This window comes from Bemisia tabaci, chromosome 4 (assembly GCF_918797505.1).
Source record: "Bemisia tabaci chromosome 4, PGI_BMITA_v3".
Taxonomy (NCBI): domain Eukaryota; kingdom Metazoa; phylum Arthropoda; class Insecta; order Hemiptera; family Aleyrodidae; genus Bemisia; species Bemisia tabaci.
In genome coordinates this window covers 44,185,335-44,203,444 of record NC_092796.1, presented here as the reverse complement: position 1 = coordinate 44,203,444, position 18,110 = coordinate 44,185,335, and the positions used below count along the sequence as shown (strand labels likewise).

The 18,110-nt window shown below is 36.0% G+C and overlaps 1 protein-coding gene across 1 annotated transcript; it reads left to right on the top strand.

Moving 5' to 3' along the window:
- The first annotated feature begins 172 nt into the window (after positions 1–172).
- Positions 173–17,334, top strand: barr (non-SMC condensin I complex subunit H). Its single transcript, XM_019052864.2, has 10 exons — positions 173–740; positions 2,382–2,570; positions 4,395–4,706; positions 5,175–5,406; positions 6,603–6,806; positions 7,396–7,605; positions 7,931–8,159; positions 10,227–10,380; positions 11,259–11,549; positions 12,677–17,334. The coding sequence occupies exons 1-10, from the start codon at positions 642–644 to the stop codon at positions 12,890–12,892; spliced, it is 2,136 nt and encodes a 711-aa protein (XP_018908409.1). The 5' UTR covers positions 173–641; the 3' UTR covers positions 12,893–17,334.
- The last annotated feature ends 776 nt before the right edge of the window (positions 17,335–18,110 follow it).

Below are 18,110 nucleotides of genomic sequence, written 5' to 3'. Positions count from 1 at the left end.
TTTTTCTTCGCTAAACTGGAAATTGTTTTTCATAACTTTCCAAGATGTTCAGACTGAGGGGCCTCTCATCACAAAAAAGACCGCAGATTTGAATTTTGCCGCCTTACAGCACCCGGCATTCCGGCGGGAGCCGGAAAAAGCCGAAGCGTCTGGAGGAACGTTGCGTTTTTTGAGCGGGAATCCATTACTGTTTGGGAAAACTAGGTTAGAATCTGTTCATCAAAGAAAGATTTTGTTCCTATTTTCTGATTTCATGCCCGGTTTCGATACATATTCTCAAAATTGGCGTATTTAACGATTATTTTTTACAGTTAGTCTTAGAATTTTAACCCCGCCACCCATAAGTGTATGTGAATTATCCCTGTGTCTGGTTCTTGAGGCCTACTTTGACCTAGTGTTTCCTTCTATGTTTTGTTTCCACTTATAATTTTAGTTTCGGGACCTTGATGTTATTTTCACTTTCTTTTCACGCTTTATCACGTCATTTTTTGATTGGAATGTTCTCTGTCAGCACCATTACTACAACATTTCCCTGACAAACTCTTCTTCAATGTGATGCACCGTTCGGTCACTGGATGGGCAAATTAGTGCTTCGGAGAGCCTTTTATCAAGTTCTTAGTTTCCCCTAAATTGCAGATGCAATGTCAAAAACGATGACCAAAACACCTGTTGTCACTCGTCCAAGCAAGAGATCTTATGTCATCCACGATCTGTTTGAGGAGGATGGAGAAGAGCCGCTTGTAAGTATATCACTTGAGCGCAGAAGCGTTAACCTACTTTTTTGACGCAAGTCTTTAATCTATAACTCAGTGTGCATGTATTTGGTCCAGACACACTGAAGTGTTTGTTGCACTAAGATGAAGGTGTTATCTTCAAAGGGTATTTTGCATTTGATACTCCAGAATGCCGCAATTGCTTATTGTGCAATTGAGAGCCTGTCAATTCTAGATTTAGTTTTTTACTGATGGACTTCTGTGGTGCTGACAACAGTCTTAGTAAATTATCTTCATTGTATACCTGAGCAGTATGTGTACATGCGCAAGAGAGCATGTCTTTCTTATGAAAATCATGCCTTTACATAAAAATTTTCTACCTTGTTCTATCACAATCCTAAAAAATTTCATCCTAGGGAGGAGCGTTGTCTTCTTAAACCAGGCCTTTCTATTCAGTAATCACATCAATATTTGCGATAGAATTGACAATTATGATTTTGTTATCTTGTAATTTAGAAAGAGAATGAAATGAAAGTCTAATTTAAGTATTAGAATGTGCTAAAATCTGTTCTATTCAAGTTGACAATTTCAAAACTGCAACAATCACATGAGGAGTCAATTCATTTATGTAGCACAGCAGTGTTTAAGCCCCAGTTGCTATTGGACTACAGCAGTGTAACCGTCTGCATGTAGACAGTAATCAACTGCCAACTTACAAGGGAAACTTCCCAAGCTGTCGCCTCCGATCGGGCTGAAACAGTGCCCACGTAATCCTTGGATGAATCCATTAGACCCGTGTTCTCTTGTTTTTTTTCCCTGAGGGAAGTGTCGCTTCTTTGCCTCACCCAGCCGCCCCGGCTCAAACTAGGTGTCTGGTGCTCAAAACCAAACTTTTCGAAATTCTTTTAGGGTGTTTCCAGGGCGCATTTGAATAAACAAAAAAACACAGGTCTAATAGATTCATCCAAAGAGTTTGTAGGAATTTTTTCAGCTCGATCAAGGCAGCAGCTCGGGAAGTTCCCCTCGTTAGTTGACAATTTTTCTAATAGTTTTAAAGGATCACTCCTCTAAAGCTATTTTATTAACGGTTTTCTTGGCCTAACTGTCAGTTTGCATCATACTTTCATTCTACTATAGAGAAAATTATCCCTCGAGAGGAATGCCATTTTATATTCATATCACTGCCCTATTTCATGTAATTTTTATGTGCTTTTTGAAGAAGATTCACTGAAAAGTTAAATGTACAGCATCAGTCATTTTTCTCTTGTAAAACAAAATTCTCAAAAATCTTTTTGAATGCCATGATAGAGATACACAAAATAGTGTCACATTTAGGCAGTAAAAATTCATAATTTAGTTATTTATACCAATTTCAGCTGAGAGCTTGCAGAATTAGTCATAAAAAGGATAGAAATGAGGACAAAGACCATTGGCCCAACAAGCAACATAATAATAAAAATCCTCTCAGCCTCCCCATTTTTAAGAGCAAGTTCACAATTTGTTAGCATCGACGCGGCCAAGAACAATTTACAGCCTCAACTTTTTGGTCGTTAACTTCCTGGTCATATCATCTTTTGTAATTGCGTTTTAGAATTTTGTTCACCCAATTATATCAGTTCATTCCCGAAAATATTTATTACCTCTTAAAACATGAACATTTTTTTGCAGGCCAATGATGACGAAAAAGAGAAATTGGAGTACAGGCGTCGTCTGGCAGCGGAAGAAGAAGCCGAAAGGAAAAAGTCGATCGCTGGTTTCGAAGATGGGAGACGGTCTTTCGGAGGGCACCTACCTGCTCTCACAGCTCAGCAACTCTCAGAACACTACAACAATTGTTTACAGTTGTTCAACGAAAATGTAAGATTTTGAAGCACCGCAATAACTTTTTTCAATCTAAATTATCTGGAAAAAAATTATCGGCACTTAGATAAGTTTTTAGACAAGCAGAAACGAGTCAACTAAACAGGATCTAATGTGTTTGAAAGTGTTAGAAGATTTAGTTTATAAGTTGGAATTTTAAGTGCTTTACAGGTAACTATGTCATTGTTATCACATAAGAAAAAAAAAAAAACTACAGTCTGCAACCAAAGAAGTTGCAGCTGAGGTGCAGAAACAAGTGAACAGTTCAATCTATTGTTCAAGGGTTGGTTGGCTGAAGCAAATCCAGGTCCTTTGATCCTGGTAATATACCTACGTTTTAAGCCTTAAACGATAGATCGAAACGCTTACTTAATCCGCCCCCCAGCCGCCACTTCTCTTGTTGCTGACTGTAGGGGAGTGAACAAGGGACTGTAGGCACTTCCTGAAGAGATGGAGTAGGACCTGATATGAGGAGAGGGATGAACAAAATCAAACAAAGAACCTGAAATCATTTGTAAACAGCCTCTTAGAGTTAAAAATATTCTATTTTAGTAGGTGGTGAGAAGAATAAAAATGTTGGAGTTAGCAAATCTGAGGTAGGCAAGAAATAAATACCATGAAAAAAAAAAAATATACAGAGAAGGAAACAAAGCTGTCACCTGAGAAATGACAGGACTACATGCAGTCTTTGACCTGCATGTAAAAAGGAATTGTATATTTTAGACAGAGGATTGGGGTTTTTAGAGGAATGAGGGAGTGCCGTTTCCCTGAAATGCTTTGGGAGGATAGAGGGATTTCGGCGGCTAGACGTTGCAAAGCGCCAGAAAGTGCTGTGAAAGCGGCTTTTATGTATTTACATTTTAGATCAGTGATTACTTATATGTTTTGTCTACTAGATACTATTCAAAAAGATAAAACTTACAAAATATCCCCTCTCTCATTGCAAGGTTAGTACCTATTCACCCAAGGTCTATTCAGTGCACTGTGGACGCAAGAAAATAAAGAAGTCACCGTAACATTAAAAGTCCTTGATTTTCTTGTGTTCTCGGACACTAAATCGTTCCTTTCTTGGATATGTATCGTCTTCAAGGAATTTCAACAAAAACCTTACATTTGAGGAGTACACCCTTTACCACCAATGAAAGATGAACACACCCTATTAGGAGGCATTGAGAAAGCCACTTTAGTCTCAGGCCCTGACTAACTTTACTGATCTTTTAGGATCTTGTGTAGTGTTGTCATCCTTATGGTTATTATACCTGATACCCGCAAGATATTACTTTCAGTAAAACCAACACCTTCACTAGCAACTTGATACATCGAAAACAACCTAAGTATGTGTCATGTAAGTGCAAGAGTGAGGTGATATCTATGGCAGTGTACTTTGATAGTTTGCCTGTTTCAATAATGTGCTCCTTTTTGAACAGCTCGGTTGTATGCAGGCAATCTGCCCGGCTGCCTAGTTGTTGGAAATGTCACGAAAAAAAGCTATCGAGAATTGATTCCTCAAGGCACAGTTAGAGCAATGTCTTGTCTTATCTCATCGATAAAGCCAGAGTTAATTTCCTTAATCAGGCCACAGGAAAAGGTGGTTAGGTCTTGATCTGGGCAGGAAATCGATCTACTCACAACGGTTGCATTGTGTCAGTATGTTGTATCGTACAGCTGTTAGTTTTTCACCATCCTCTGGAGCCATCCAATGCATTTATGTGCTGCAACTTACAAACAAAAGAAACCACCCATGTTGAATGTACTAGTAAAATAGATGCAGGTTTCAGGTTCCTTCTAATTTCTCATTTCCATTCTGTTTCCTTTTTGTAGAAAATCAACCAAAAGAATGCCTTCAACCTGCAGCTTATCGACTATATGGCAATGATGTTGAAAAAGCGGGACAAGCAGATGGATAACTTCTCTGTAGTCAGTTGCACGCTAGATGCCAGCACAAAAATCTATGCGTACCGTGTTGACCATGTTCACTCAGATGCCTTGAAAATGGCTGGAGGACTAGCAGCTGCAGAAGCGTCAAATAAGAACAAATCAAAAGACAGTGATGATAGTGACGGAGCGGATGGTGATGGAGAAAGTCCCAAAGAGAAGGGGAAGGAAAAACTCAAACGTAGAAAAAAGTTCAAGGTATGATTGTCCAAACTTTTAATTATTCAATTTAGTCTTGGTTTAATTGAAGAGTATCGAACTATAAGAACTTCTTTAAATTTATTGTTTTCCTTTTTCTTTCTACGATTTATTTATCAGCACCTAGGTAACTAATATTCCCATAATTTGAAATCACGACCAAATAATTTTGTCACTGTCAGGAGGAGGCTTAAACAGTTTGAACAGATAAATGAACAAATTTTCAAGACCTTCAGTTGTAAAATTTCCTGTTACATTTCTAATGAATCTGTACTGAGCGTTGTAGTCTGTTGTATACCTGAAAAATTAGAAGAAGGAAAGAGTTGATTAATTTACATTTTTAATTAAGTGATTAACAGTTTGGGACTCATGGAGCTCTCTGATCCAATTTTTGTGAATCTCATTTCTCTTCTTTTTCTATGTCCTTAATTCTCCAAGTACCTTAATTTTTTCTCATCCTGTTTGTAGCAAAGAAATACTATTGTGCCGAACCCAGAATCTCTGAATCGCAAGAACTTTGAACTTGGCTCATGGAACACCCGAATGTTGATAGAGGCAGGAGAGGCAAGCATTCTATCCAATGCTACGCTAATCGGAGAGTCATGTGCGATGCAATTAAATAATGATACTAAATACTGGGTAACTGATGATAATAGCAACCAAGTTTTTCCAGACAAAGATGTACCTGTGAAAATACCAGGTAAGGTCATAAAGTAAACAATAGAGAGTCTAGAAAACAAAGAAATTGATTTTAGCGCTGATAAAATGTAAAACATATATGCTGACTAAACATTGACCAGTAATTCAGTATGTGTGGACTCTGCAAAAGGGTATTAAGTCTTTTTTGTCTGAAATTGAACAAATATTTTGATGTTCTTCAATTTTGCAAGGAGGTAGAAAGTTCGTTCTCTGTCATTAATCACTCTCAAGTAGATTTGGAAAGTATCCAAGTTTTTCCCAGGGAGTTATCTTATTTTTAATGACAGCTGTGAAAACATTTTAGTGTTTAGAACTCTTCTAGCAATGATTAGGATACTAAAATTTGAGTGCTGTAAGAAATCCTGATATCATCTGCAAAATTGCAAATTGTCCTATGGATGATCATATTTTTACACAAAATTGCTGATCATGGTCGCAAAACCTTTACACAAAATTGCAGTCTTTTGAATTTCTGCAGGTTCAGAAACTTCAGGGTATGAATGTGGTTACAATATTTCCTATCTATTAATTGTGTTTGCAAAACTTTAGGACGGAAAAAGTTAACGCTTTCTCATCATCCGTGCCTTTCCTATTATGACAAAGATGCTGCATTTTCTGCGGCACTGATACTTTCTGTAAGGTTATGATCAGTATGCCCACCTTTGTCCCCTTTCTTTATCAGCACATCTTGAGATCGCTGAAGGGAAGAAATGAAAGATTAACACATGCATTGCCAGTGTGTTTTTGTGAAATTGCTCTAGTCAACCAGGATATACATGCAAAAACAATGAGACAGGAATGCTTCAAACCACAGTTTCCAGCAGTCACCGCAACATTAGTGCTTTCTTTTGGTTGCATAATTATCACTTTGAAATTGACTCTTCATAGGACCTTTAGAGTAGACAATGCCTCTGCCATTCAGAAATGCGATGAAAATTAGACATTTAAAATGTCAGTTATTACGACTGTTCCCGTCTGGAGCGATCAACCATAAAAATGGTCACTATGACCACTTTAGCATCAAGTGTGTCAAAGGAAGCTTCCTTATCTTTTCCTGCTTGAACTTACCCTGATAATGGATGGATTCATCGTGTCAATCATGGTTATTCTCAAAATGTACTCGCAAAATTATCACTTAATTTTACTAATGTGGAGAAATTTTTCCTGTACTTGTTACCATTCATCTTTACTCAACAGAAATCCCTAACAATGCCAAAATATCGGAGACTTTGAATGGTTTTTCCATCGTCAATTGGGATGAAAATGAAGACATGGATGATGAAGAAATGGAAGAAAATGCAGACCCGCAGAAAACAGATGATACCTTTATCGATAAAAATCTCGTTTTTGATATCAATGAACCGACACAACCAGTACCTGATTTTGAACCAGATTATTTTGGTAAGTGTTGTCAGAATTTTAATCTCTTAAAGTGCTTTTATTAATAAAAAAGTAGTTCGATCAGTGAATAGGAATGTACTAAGTATTGACTTGTCATCCTTCAAAATCAATTAGTATAATACAAGGGTATGTTGTGGAGCATTTCCAATCCTCTAAATGTCAATTTGGACTTGAAATGTAATCTAACTAAGTCAGTGTAATTACTGTAAGAGCGATGTATTCATTTGTAACAGCTGTGTGACGCCTTGGAAGCCCAAAGTGTGGGAGCCAATTAGATATAAGCAATCTAGACCCAGTAAGCTTCAGCACTCAGTTTATGGATTAGAAATTTAGATAAGTTGAAAAAAAGCCAGGGCAATGCATTTGCCGTTTCCAAATTGTTTGAAAATTCTAAATTTACCGCTTTAGGTAACATTGAGCTCACTCGTTCACTCTTTTTTATTAATTATTGTTAATTTATTTATAAATATTTAATTATAATATAATTCCTTCCCATATCAAAAACCATATTTGATTTGTTTCATCAATCTGAATTGATGACTGAGAAACCTACATCTCGATAAGAAAATGTCAATTTCTCCATTTCCAGATGATAGACCTGATGATGACTTCGATTCCGACGTTGAAGAAGTTCTAGGTCAACAAAGGACCAAAACAGCAAGAAAAAGCACTAAAGATGCAATCACTGATATACACCAGCTCATTTCGACAGAACCACTAGAGTATTCGTATTTTCAAAATAGTCTTATTTCGATGTGGAGAGGCCCTGCCCATTGGAAAATAAAGCCTATCTCAAAATGTAAGTATCACCTCACTTCACAGCATCATAAGAAATACATTAAAATTTAAATGTCACTGAGTTGAAGTACGATTCTAACAAAAATTCGTACACATAATAATTCAGTTCAGCCCACAGATACTTCTTTAGGGTATCGAAGAGGAGGTAAATGATTTTTATGAAACTACAGCAAGATTTTTTTCTTATGCTATCAAAGGTACCACAGTGGGGAAAACTGCTAATATTTTTCCTGAATCAACAAGGAACTTAAAACAATCTTTGAATCTTTGAGTGAAAAAATTGGTCAAAGTGACTCAGTTTACCATTCTTTTGTTTCTTTTTCTAGTGCAACAAGACATGGAAATGAAGCAAGGTCAGCAAAAAAAGAAAGATAAATTGAAGAGAGGCAAAGCACCCATTGATATTTGTTTCGAAAGTCCGGTGAAAAAGAATTTTAAAGTAGAGTTCAAACAGTCACGACAGACACAACTCACCAAAGTAACTATCATGAAGTGGAGCCGAGGTCGAGTAACCTCATCCCCAGACGCTCACTATAGTCCGACATCTCTTTTCAGGTAAAGACCTACTCCTCTGTTCCTTTAAAAACAAACTACATACACTATACTTTGAATCATCTGAACTTAGACTATCCGAAGTCCAAATCATCCAAACTAACTCTAGGGAGGACTGGTTTTTTTTTATTCCTTTTTACCAGTTTTTCGTACATATTTTCTCGTGGTAGGGAAGCAAGCCTATCGTTATGATATATATATGAGTCGCTTTTATAGCGCTCTTTGGCGCTGTGCGACGCCTAATCGCCACAAAGCTCGGTCTTCCCACAGGTCATCAGGGAGTTGACAATCTCTTATCTCATTTAACACCCCCTGTCGCCAACCTCTCACTGGGCGTCCCCTACGTCTCCTCCCAGGAGGAACCCAATCAAGCATCTTTTTTGGCAGCCTCTCTTCCGTCATGACATCGAACACGATGTCATTTTCGACTTCCATTATCTGACGCACTCTATCATTACGGACCCGATCTCTCCTAGAAATTCCTGCTGACCTTCTCCAGAAATCCATCTCCGTTGCTCTTAGCATATCCTGTGTCCGTTTCTTCAGCTGCCAAACTTCACATCCGTATGTTAATATACTTTTGACTACAGCGTTGTATATCCTCCTCTTGTTATCTTTGGAAATCCGCTGATCCCAGAGGATTCCATTTAACATCGCTATAGCCTTCCTTGCTAAGGTGTTCCTTTCCCTGATAGCTTGATCCGTCCTTCCATCCTGGGTCAACCGCACTCCCAAGTACTTAAAGTGCTCGCAGCCTTTGATCTGCTGCCCATCCTCCAACTCAATGCTTTGCTGATCACCGCCAATCGTTATGATTCCTTTTTAATTTTCACCTGTTTGCTTTCCCAATACAGTAAGACTTTGATTTATTGGATTTCATGGGACCGGAGGCCGAATCCGTCAAATCGCAATCCGATAATTCGAGGTCTTACTAAATGTACATATATTTCCTTGCTAACACACCCGCTAACCTTTGATCCATGGAATGAAAAAGATGTGAGTGCACCTCTGTCATTAATAAGTTTCCTGATCAGTCTGTTCTTGGTTTGCGGAGTGGCAATGACAGCTGGTCATTTCACCTCTTAAAGTTTCAAGTGCTCGGCGTTTGCTCAGTGCCGTTTTCTTAAAAGATATTTTATTGGCAGCTGTTGGTCTATTAACCATTTAGAATTTAAAGTGCTCAACATTTCTCAAGTGTCTATTTTCGTCTTTAATAGGGAAGGCAAAAAAAAAAAAAAAAAAAAATTAAAAGTGTGTAATGAATGAATGAGGCTGGGTAAAGGAAAATGGAAAAAATTTGTTCTCAAATTTGTGATTACTTTATCATGTTTTACAAATGCAGAGTCTCATATTAAACTTGTTAATAGTAACCTCCACAATATCCAACCCGGCCGACTGCCACATTAGTTCAGATAATCTTGAGTATTGTGTATCAACTTCTCCATCAAAGTTACCCTCATGAAATATGCCCTGCCCACTTCAAATATCAGTATTTTGTTGGATTTTTTACGGTTGATTTCTCTTGCAAGATCGCAATGAAAAAATTTACCATTTACCTCTCCTATACTTCAGTACCTATGCTTGGTACATTTTAAAAATGCAGGAAGTGAAACTGCTGAACCAAATTCTAGAGAAGCGTCCTTTGTATGATCTCGCAGTTGTTTCAGAATGTTTAGCATCCTGTAAAAATTGAGGTTTTTAGACATTGATTTACCATCTGAAATTTTCTGGAAAGTATAGTGGAACCTCAATTATCCAACAGTAATGGGCGGCGGGGTTGCAGGATAATCCAATGTACTCTTCAACTCAATTTCCCAAGCTAAAACACACCTACTGTACAAATATTAGCAATAAATAAGAACGCAAACGGTGCAATGGTGTATAATGACTTACTTAATGTTGTTAAGTAAAGAATTGTGTCAAATATGAAACAAACATGATTCTGTACGATTGTGGCAGGAAAAAATATTCTACATTTCAGTGTGAAAAAGTATGCAACATATGCAACAGACTTTTTGAAAGACCATGCATTGTATTTGATTCATTTCTTTTTCTTTTTCTTTGAATCAGGCTATTTTTAAGACCGTGCTTGTACGTTCGCTCAAAACCTCTGGAGAAAGAAGTTGATTTGGAGGACGAAGTAGAGAACGTTGTCCGACCGTTTGAAGAAGCTAATGAAGAGAAAGCTGCCACTGAAGCTGAACCAGGACTTGATATGACAGGGGTATGTTGTCCAATCACCATGAATCTTGTTGATTTTTTATATTTTTTTTTTTTTTTTTTTTTGTCTCCTTTTTTCTGTTAGTGGTTGTAATCTACATACATTCTTGCATTATGAATTAGGTACCAATTGTGTCTCATTCTAATACCAAGCAAATCTCAAAATCAATAATCTATTTTTTGCATGATGATGCATACCTGAGGTAGAAGAAGCGAGTTGAGCACTTACATTTGCTGAAAATTCAACAAACATTCAGGACTTTATTACTTCAATTTGGTGACGAAATGTTGAAATTTTGACTTTAACATCTTTACTTGAATTGAATTTAAGTTTTACGATTTAACAAGAAAATAACACTGAAAATGTTGCCGGAACTGATTGTAACAAGGTGGGAAAATAGTGTTAGCTTCACTCTGTCTTGCGGGGAAAAGAAGGCCTTTAAAAATTTGTGGAATTTTTTGGCCTTGCTTTCCCCGCTGAATAGTTTGGACCCAGCACCATTTTACCACCTTGTTATTTTGCTTTTGCGTTTTAATTTACCACGTACTCACTTGATTTATTATTTATCAAAGTGTACTCATTGCTTTGCAAAAAGTGATCTTTTCTGTTTGTTTTACGCACTTTTTTCCCTTGATAATCTTCAGCGTCGTATCATCCTATAGACGATCAAGGTTTCAATGTTCGTCAGTCGAATTCAGCTTCAATGGTAAAGCTTTGTTATTTTTTTGGAATTAAAGTTGTGTATCCCTCTCAATTCCTCCCTCCAAGATTATCGACTACAATCAGTATGTCAATTGGACAGAGATTGAGATAATCTATATTTTCTTGAACTGCGGTTCCTAGAGATCTATGTCAATACCTTTGTCTTTCAAATTTTACAGGATCAGGCTGCAGGTGCAGAAATGGAGATGGACGATGATCCTGGAATGGATAATGATGATGCGGGCAGTTTTCACAGCTGTGTAGCAGATGATGCTGATCTCCCCAACACCGATGCTTTAACAACTGAACCAACACCAATGGACGCTTTTGTGGGTGATAATCTAGTCGAGGCACCAAACAAAGTGGCAAAATTGAGCATTCAGTATGCTTTACGGCCAAAAGTAGTGGATATGAAGAAGTTAAAAGGTGCTATTTGGGAGTCAATCTGTCAACAGACTGATATAAACAAGGTGAGTAGACTTACGTTTTCTTTTCTGCTCTTTGCTTCACTAGGAAGCTGTATGTAAATTATAACAAGCTCTTGTCAGCAACTGTTAGCCTTCAGTAGTATAATACTTGGAGTGTTCGCTAGATGATCAGTATGAGGGGTATCCATAAGTTCTCGGTATTTTGCTCTCATTGAAGAATTGTAGACGACAGACAAAAATTCTATTTTACCTGGGGATTAGACATACTGTCAGCTTTAATATAAGCCCATTTTTTTTAAATATAGACAAGGTGCTCAGGAGGTCAATTTTCGCTCACTGCTGCTTGTGTGTTTCCTGCCACCTCCAAATAAGTGTGTTTAAAAATTGTAGTCACAACCCTTTAAAGATTTAGACATTATGATAAACGTTTATTGTTAGAAAACTATTAAATACTAGAAAAAGTCATTTTTTTAGGTAATTTATAATAATTAATAATTGACCAGGAGTTCTCGAGTCTAAATACTAGCTCATGAATCCTTTTTCAGGAACAGATGATAATTTGAAAGAGCCAAGTCTGGGCCGTAGGAGGATGGTCTAATATCTTTCAACAGTTGAGTTGTCTCAGCAGTAATTATTGAGCAAGCACTGTCAGCAGTAACTGAACACTGCATAAAAGCAAACCCAGTTGACGATATTGGATCGTTTGGCGCAGTTTTTTAGAACTTACAAGTTATTATGCCTGTCAAGCTGAAAATTGACTAAAATCATTCCTTTCCTGTCACAAAAATCAGAGGAAATAATTCACAAGCAAACTTGCTTAAATTTGTGTAGTTTTGTGTTTGAATCAGGTTGATGCTATTCCTGAGACTCTCTTGGAGTGTTAAATAAGTAGTGACAGACTCATGTTTCGTCATTTATAACTAAAGTGTCAAAATTTCAAAAAATTATAGCAACATTCATGAGCCTGTTCATGATTATTCTTTGGCGTTTTTGGAATCCACTTCACGTAAATTTTGTAATTCGAACATTCATGAGTACATACATATAAGTCGCTTTACAGCACTCCCTCGCGCTCTACGACCCCTAACCTGAAAACCATAAACCATGAGTCTAATGCAAAAAAAAACCCCTTCTGTAAAAAAAATTATTTTTCTTTTTGTTTTTTACAGGAAAACACCCCTAAGAAGTCTAGTTCTGTGGAGAAAATGAAATCCATCAAGTTTAGTGAGATATTAGATCAAATAAAAACTATCCTACCTAAGAAGTTGGCTGAGGATCTGAACTGCTCCCTTTGTTTAGTTGCACTTCTGCATCTAGCCAATGAGAAAAACCTTTGTGTTGAGGGTGTGCCTGACCACTCTGATCTGATGATCTCTCAAGGTTGATTGAAGTCACTCGTTTGGGCAAGGAGTAAGTCTAGTTGATGAATCGTTACTATTGTGTATGTTACATATCTGGTTTGTTCAATTTTTCTCATTAAATTTGTATCTTTTTTTCAAATAGTAGAGTTGCAAGCTGATAAATACTGAAACAAGACAATCATTCAACCACATTTGAAGCATTTATCTAGGGAATCTACTTTTATCAGTAATGTTGATGTGAAACATAAAAACTAATCATTGGAATTTTTTGCGTCTTGAAGAGAAAACCTTACTTTCTAGAGCTTACACAGTGATTTCTGTGAGGAAAATAAGCAATCATCAATTTTGAGTCACCGTATTACTTCATCGGCAGCTAATTTTGATTAAAATTTTTAACTTTCTTGACTAAATTATTGTGAACTGTACCACCTGTGACATATAATAACAAAATTATCTGAACAATTAGGAATTGTCTTCTAATTGAAGCTGTCTATCTATAGTTATCATTCTCTCTTATGGTTTTCCTTAACTTTAGATTTATGCATCAGCCCATACACGTGGAAAAAAAATTTAACAATACACATCAATTAAAGGTTTGAAAAACTCAAATTTCGATCAGATCTTTTTTAAAATCATAAACCCAGCAGTCAGATTTCTTACTGAAGAGAAATAAAATATTCATTTAAGTATCATCTGTGTACCAGTCATCAGCAAAATTAGATAATGCTATTCTAATTGATTTAGAAACAAATTTACTGTTTTGTCTGAGGAGTGATGTTGCAATCTGGCACTGCCCATTTGTCTAAATTCCTCAGAATATGCTTGTAACGGCAAAATATTGCTGTGCAGGTGTGTTACCTATTGATTTTATTGAACAAAATATTAAACTGGAAAAAACTTCATTTTATGGGAACTTCTGTGCCTTTAACACTATTTATCAACAGAACTTACTGAATTAGTGTCTATGCTAGGATGTTTTTCGTGTTTTTAACATAGTTTATATATTGATAAGTTGCCAAAATAGAAGGGGAGATCAAGTCAAAATTTCCAAGGAGCGAGTTTGCTAAAACTAATTTTACAAACCAAAGAATGGAATAAATGTACTTGTGTGTTTTGTAGACTCTCCAATGGAACCAGTCATTTAGCCCGGTAATTATGAAAGTATGTATCCTTTGCAGGTTAATATCCAAATCAGGCATTTTGACAACTGCAGAGGCAAATAGTTCAACTTCGAAGGAATCTGTCTGAATTTTTCAGTACTTTAAAAGATAATAATCAGTAAAAATAATTTGTATTGAATTTGACGTTTCAAAATCTTCCGTCAAACCGCCACTTAATCAGTACTTTATGAAAAATAAAGACATTTTGTGATAGATGTTTACCTAGAACTGAACTTCAAAAAATTATCCTTAAAAGATCGAACATCTCACAGAGAATTATCAACCTCTTATTTTGTTCATTTTCTGTGAAAAAAAAAGAGGAAAACTCTCTGTGAAAAATCTCAGTAATGTAATGTGAAATAGAATAACTGACTGTTTATCAGGCATTTGACAAAATGCTTGATTTGTCTTTTGGCCTGCAACATATTTAAATCCAAATTTGTCACTCTTTTTTTATCTCCTGCAGCATATAAAAAATGTTCCTTGTGAATTGGCAAAATTTTGTGTAAAAAGTTTATGAATTACAATGTAGAAATTGTTGGCAGCCCAATACAGTAAAAGCTTGTTAAGACGAAAATCCGCTTAAGACGAAATTTTTTTCGGTCCCTTGACACTTCCATAAGAGTCAATGTAAAAAAAGTACGGATAAGACAAAATTTCGAAATTTTGACTCATAACCAAAGCCGGTTAAGACGAAGAAAAATTTCCGTTTTTTCCCCCTGAAATTGGGTGAAAACGACAAAAAAGAGCCAATCCTTAAGGAAAATAGACTTAGTTTTATGTACCTTGACATAAAAAGAGAAGGTTGAGAGTAGATCGTGGGTGTCCTCTGTTTTGCTGAATGACTGAGATGCAATCGACAGTTGACGATAAACAGATTTGCGTATTTTAAAAAAATTGAAAATTTGGGTTTCGTATTGTATAAAATTTAAAAATTTAAAACTGATAGATAATAATCTTTCAAAAAGTCATTCACTTAAAATAATCTTTAATTTTAGTTTGTGTGGATTTTGAAAGCTGTCTGGATATTAAAACTGCTTCCAAATTCCGGATGGCTGAGAGCAGCGCGGATACCAGCGCGTCTTTCAAGCGCAGTTGCCGCTTATGCCAAAAAATTTCGTCTTAAGCGGAGAATGGTTAAGACGAAAAGCCGCTTATGACGAAATTTGTTTCGGCCCCTTCATTTTTCGTCTTAACAAGCTTTTACTGTACTATGTATGGTGAAAAAATTTTCAATCAGAACTAGGAATGTTTTAATCCTACCATTCCATTCACCAATTAGGACTGTTGCAAATAATGGAACTCTCACTTGCGTAATGGATTTACGATTTAAGTGCCTTCTCTTTTATAAAACTTTGAGAATAACACAGTGATTTTCTTTGAAAGAAACTCACAAGCTGAAAAAAGCTCTCCAAGCTGGGGCTGTAATGGAGGGGACCTCCCACACTCCGCTGAAAGTTCACTTCTATATAAAGTCAAAATCTCCACACATAAATAGGGAGAAAATACATTGACAGGGTTGCTGTGGCTCCAAATTTGGAGTCCTCAAAGAATGTGGCAACCCTGCCAATGTTTTTGTTTCCCATTTGTGCATGGCGAGTTTGACTGGATATAGAAGTGAACTCTCAGGGTAGCGTCGGGAATCCCCTCCAGCACAGCCTCAACTTTGAGAGTATTTTGTACCTTGGGAGTTCATTTCAGAAGAAACCAATGGCACCATGAGGTTTCCCGCAAGTTTCCATAATGGATAGTATCTTAATTGCAAATCCTTGATGCATGCAAGAGCTCTATTAGACAGGTTCAACAGAATACGCTCAAAAATAAAAAAAAGTTTTCTTCGTCATGAATCATGTTATACATTTCCATTTACATGAAATACTTTGTTGAAAGTTGATTCTGTTTTCATGTACATCAAATACTGTGTTGAAAGTTGATTTTGCCTAATAAATTTATTTTTTATTTTGTATTGTGTGTATAATATTTAAGCCTCGGTAATTTAATACTAAAGCAATTGGCATTCCTTCTTGAAAAATAGTTGTACAAGATTATGGAAGCAAAGAGTTTAAGGCTTATGTAAGTAACAGCCTTACCTATAACAAGTAAATGGTGTAATGTGCCACCCCGGTGTTCAAGTAGAATTTTCTCATTTCACTTTTCTTTATTATCTCATAATTTTTAGTTCTCTGGAAGTGTAAGGGTCGTTTAGTGAAGACTGGAACCCTTGTTTGAAAAATTTTCTTCATGCTTTATGAATTCATAACGTAATCTAATCATGCAAAACATATGTATACTGCAGCTGAGTCACACTTCAGTAGTTGTTGCACTATCATAGGACTAGTAGCTTTTTGTTAAATCTCTGCTAGGGTCCCAATGTTTATTGAATGAATACCTTTGTATCTGAACTTTCTTGTATCTATATTTCTTCAGTTATTTCTATCTTATTTTCCCTTTTTTTCCTCCGTGTTTATGGATTACTTTTTTTTCTTTTCTTTTTTTGTGTTAAACATGAAAAAAGTCTTTGAGGACCCAATAAATGAAGTAATGTGTTGAGTTTTGCATATTTTTAAGAAAAAATTTGCTCTCACGCATCAGTTTCCATTTCTCTGTAGAGTTTAGTACTTAAATTCAGTTTAATATCACAATCATGTACCCTAGTTACTTTAATATATTTTAAGCAATATTTGATCCCTCTTGTAACCTTTTTTTCTCTTACTAAGTTCATCCAGAAAGTAAGGTCTCCCATTAATTGTATCGCTCTAGTTTAAAGTTTATGCTTTTAAATTCAAAACTCTCTGAATTCTCTTGCATAAACGGTTCCCAAAAATATCTATATAGATGATTCCTTACTCCCTGGATGACCCATGTAACTCATTCTTTCATTTTTTCAATATGTACTTCCTATCAACCGACAAACTTTTGTGTTTGGCTGTAACTTTCCTTTCATTTTGTACTTGCTCCTCCGGATTTGTTTATCTTGAGGTGAGATCTCTCATTATGGTGAAAAACATCCCATAATGAATAAGAATTTAGTGATTTAATATTTTGTGTAGAAAATATGAAGAGAGCATGTGTGTAAATATTTTGTTGAATCCTAATAGGAGGAAATTAAATTTATATTGTTGAACATGATTAGTGCTTGTAAATATTCAACATGTAAACAATTTAAATTATTTTTGATGTGTCTCAAGTTTAGTTAGCTAATATAGGGAAGGGAAGATTAAATTTTGCGCAGTTTGTCAGTCTTTTCTTCTTTCTCTTTGCTCTTCATTGTACAAACTTCAATTAAAGAGGAATAATTTTCAGCCATTTTGTTGTTCTCACTTTTTTCTGTTCTTTTTGTTGTTGGTTCTCCTAAATGATTATGTCGAGATGACAAGAGGTAGCACAGTATCAGTGAAATTAGTTTTTTTATGTTAATTTCTAGAGTCATCATGTGTCAATAATCTTTATGGTCATTTATTTTGTCTCTCTGCCATTGAGTGTAAACAACCACTGTCCATTAATGCTGTCTAAAAGTCCTTTTTCAAATTCACTTGGACATACTGAGGACAAATTCTGCAAAGCTTAAAACGTGAATTAATTACTTAAACACTTAAAATTCACTCCTCTAAAAATACCTCCTGATTGATCAATCTGTTTGATGATCATATAAAAATGACCCTACATTGCTTTGTATACTCCCTTTCTATTTTTTTAAGTTAATGAACTCTATACTCAACCAATCACAATGCATTCAATAATTACTCGGGAACACTGTCACTAAATTGGTTCTGAAAAAAAGTTCGGTTCATGAACCTTGCCAGTTTCTAAACATTCTCAGACTTAATTTGGGATGAGTTTTCCAGAATTGTTCTACACTGGGAATATGTACTCATTCCTAAAAATCTCATGACATGAGCCTTGAAATTGGTTTTTTTTCTTTTGAAGAATGAGACGCGTGCTCAGTCTCAGCCTACTTTGGCAACTCTGTACCTCTTCCTAGAAATATATCTTTAGCTCAGCCCAAGGGGATCTTCAAACAATTTTTACCTTTGCCTAAAGATAGAATCTAAAATTTCCATAATGTCACTAATTTCTCTGTT

Coding starts and splice junctions, on each gene's coding strand:
- barr (XM_019052864.2), top strand. CDS start 642: ATGTCAAAAACGATGACCAAAACACCTGTTGTCACTCGTCCAAGCAAG. Junction 5,407..6,602: donor TGTACCTGTGAAAATACCAG/GTAAGGTCATAA, acceptor TTTACTCAACAG/AAATCCCTAACAATGCCAAA. Junction 10,381..11,258: donor CAGGACTTGATATGACAGGG/GTATGTTGTCCA, acceptor CAAATTTTACAG/GATCAGGCTGCAGGTGCAGA.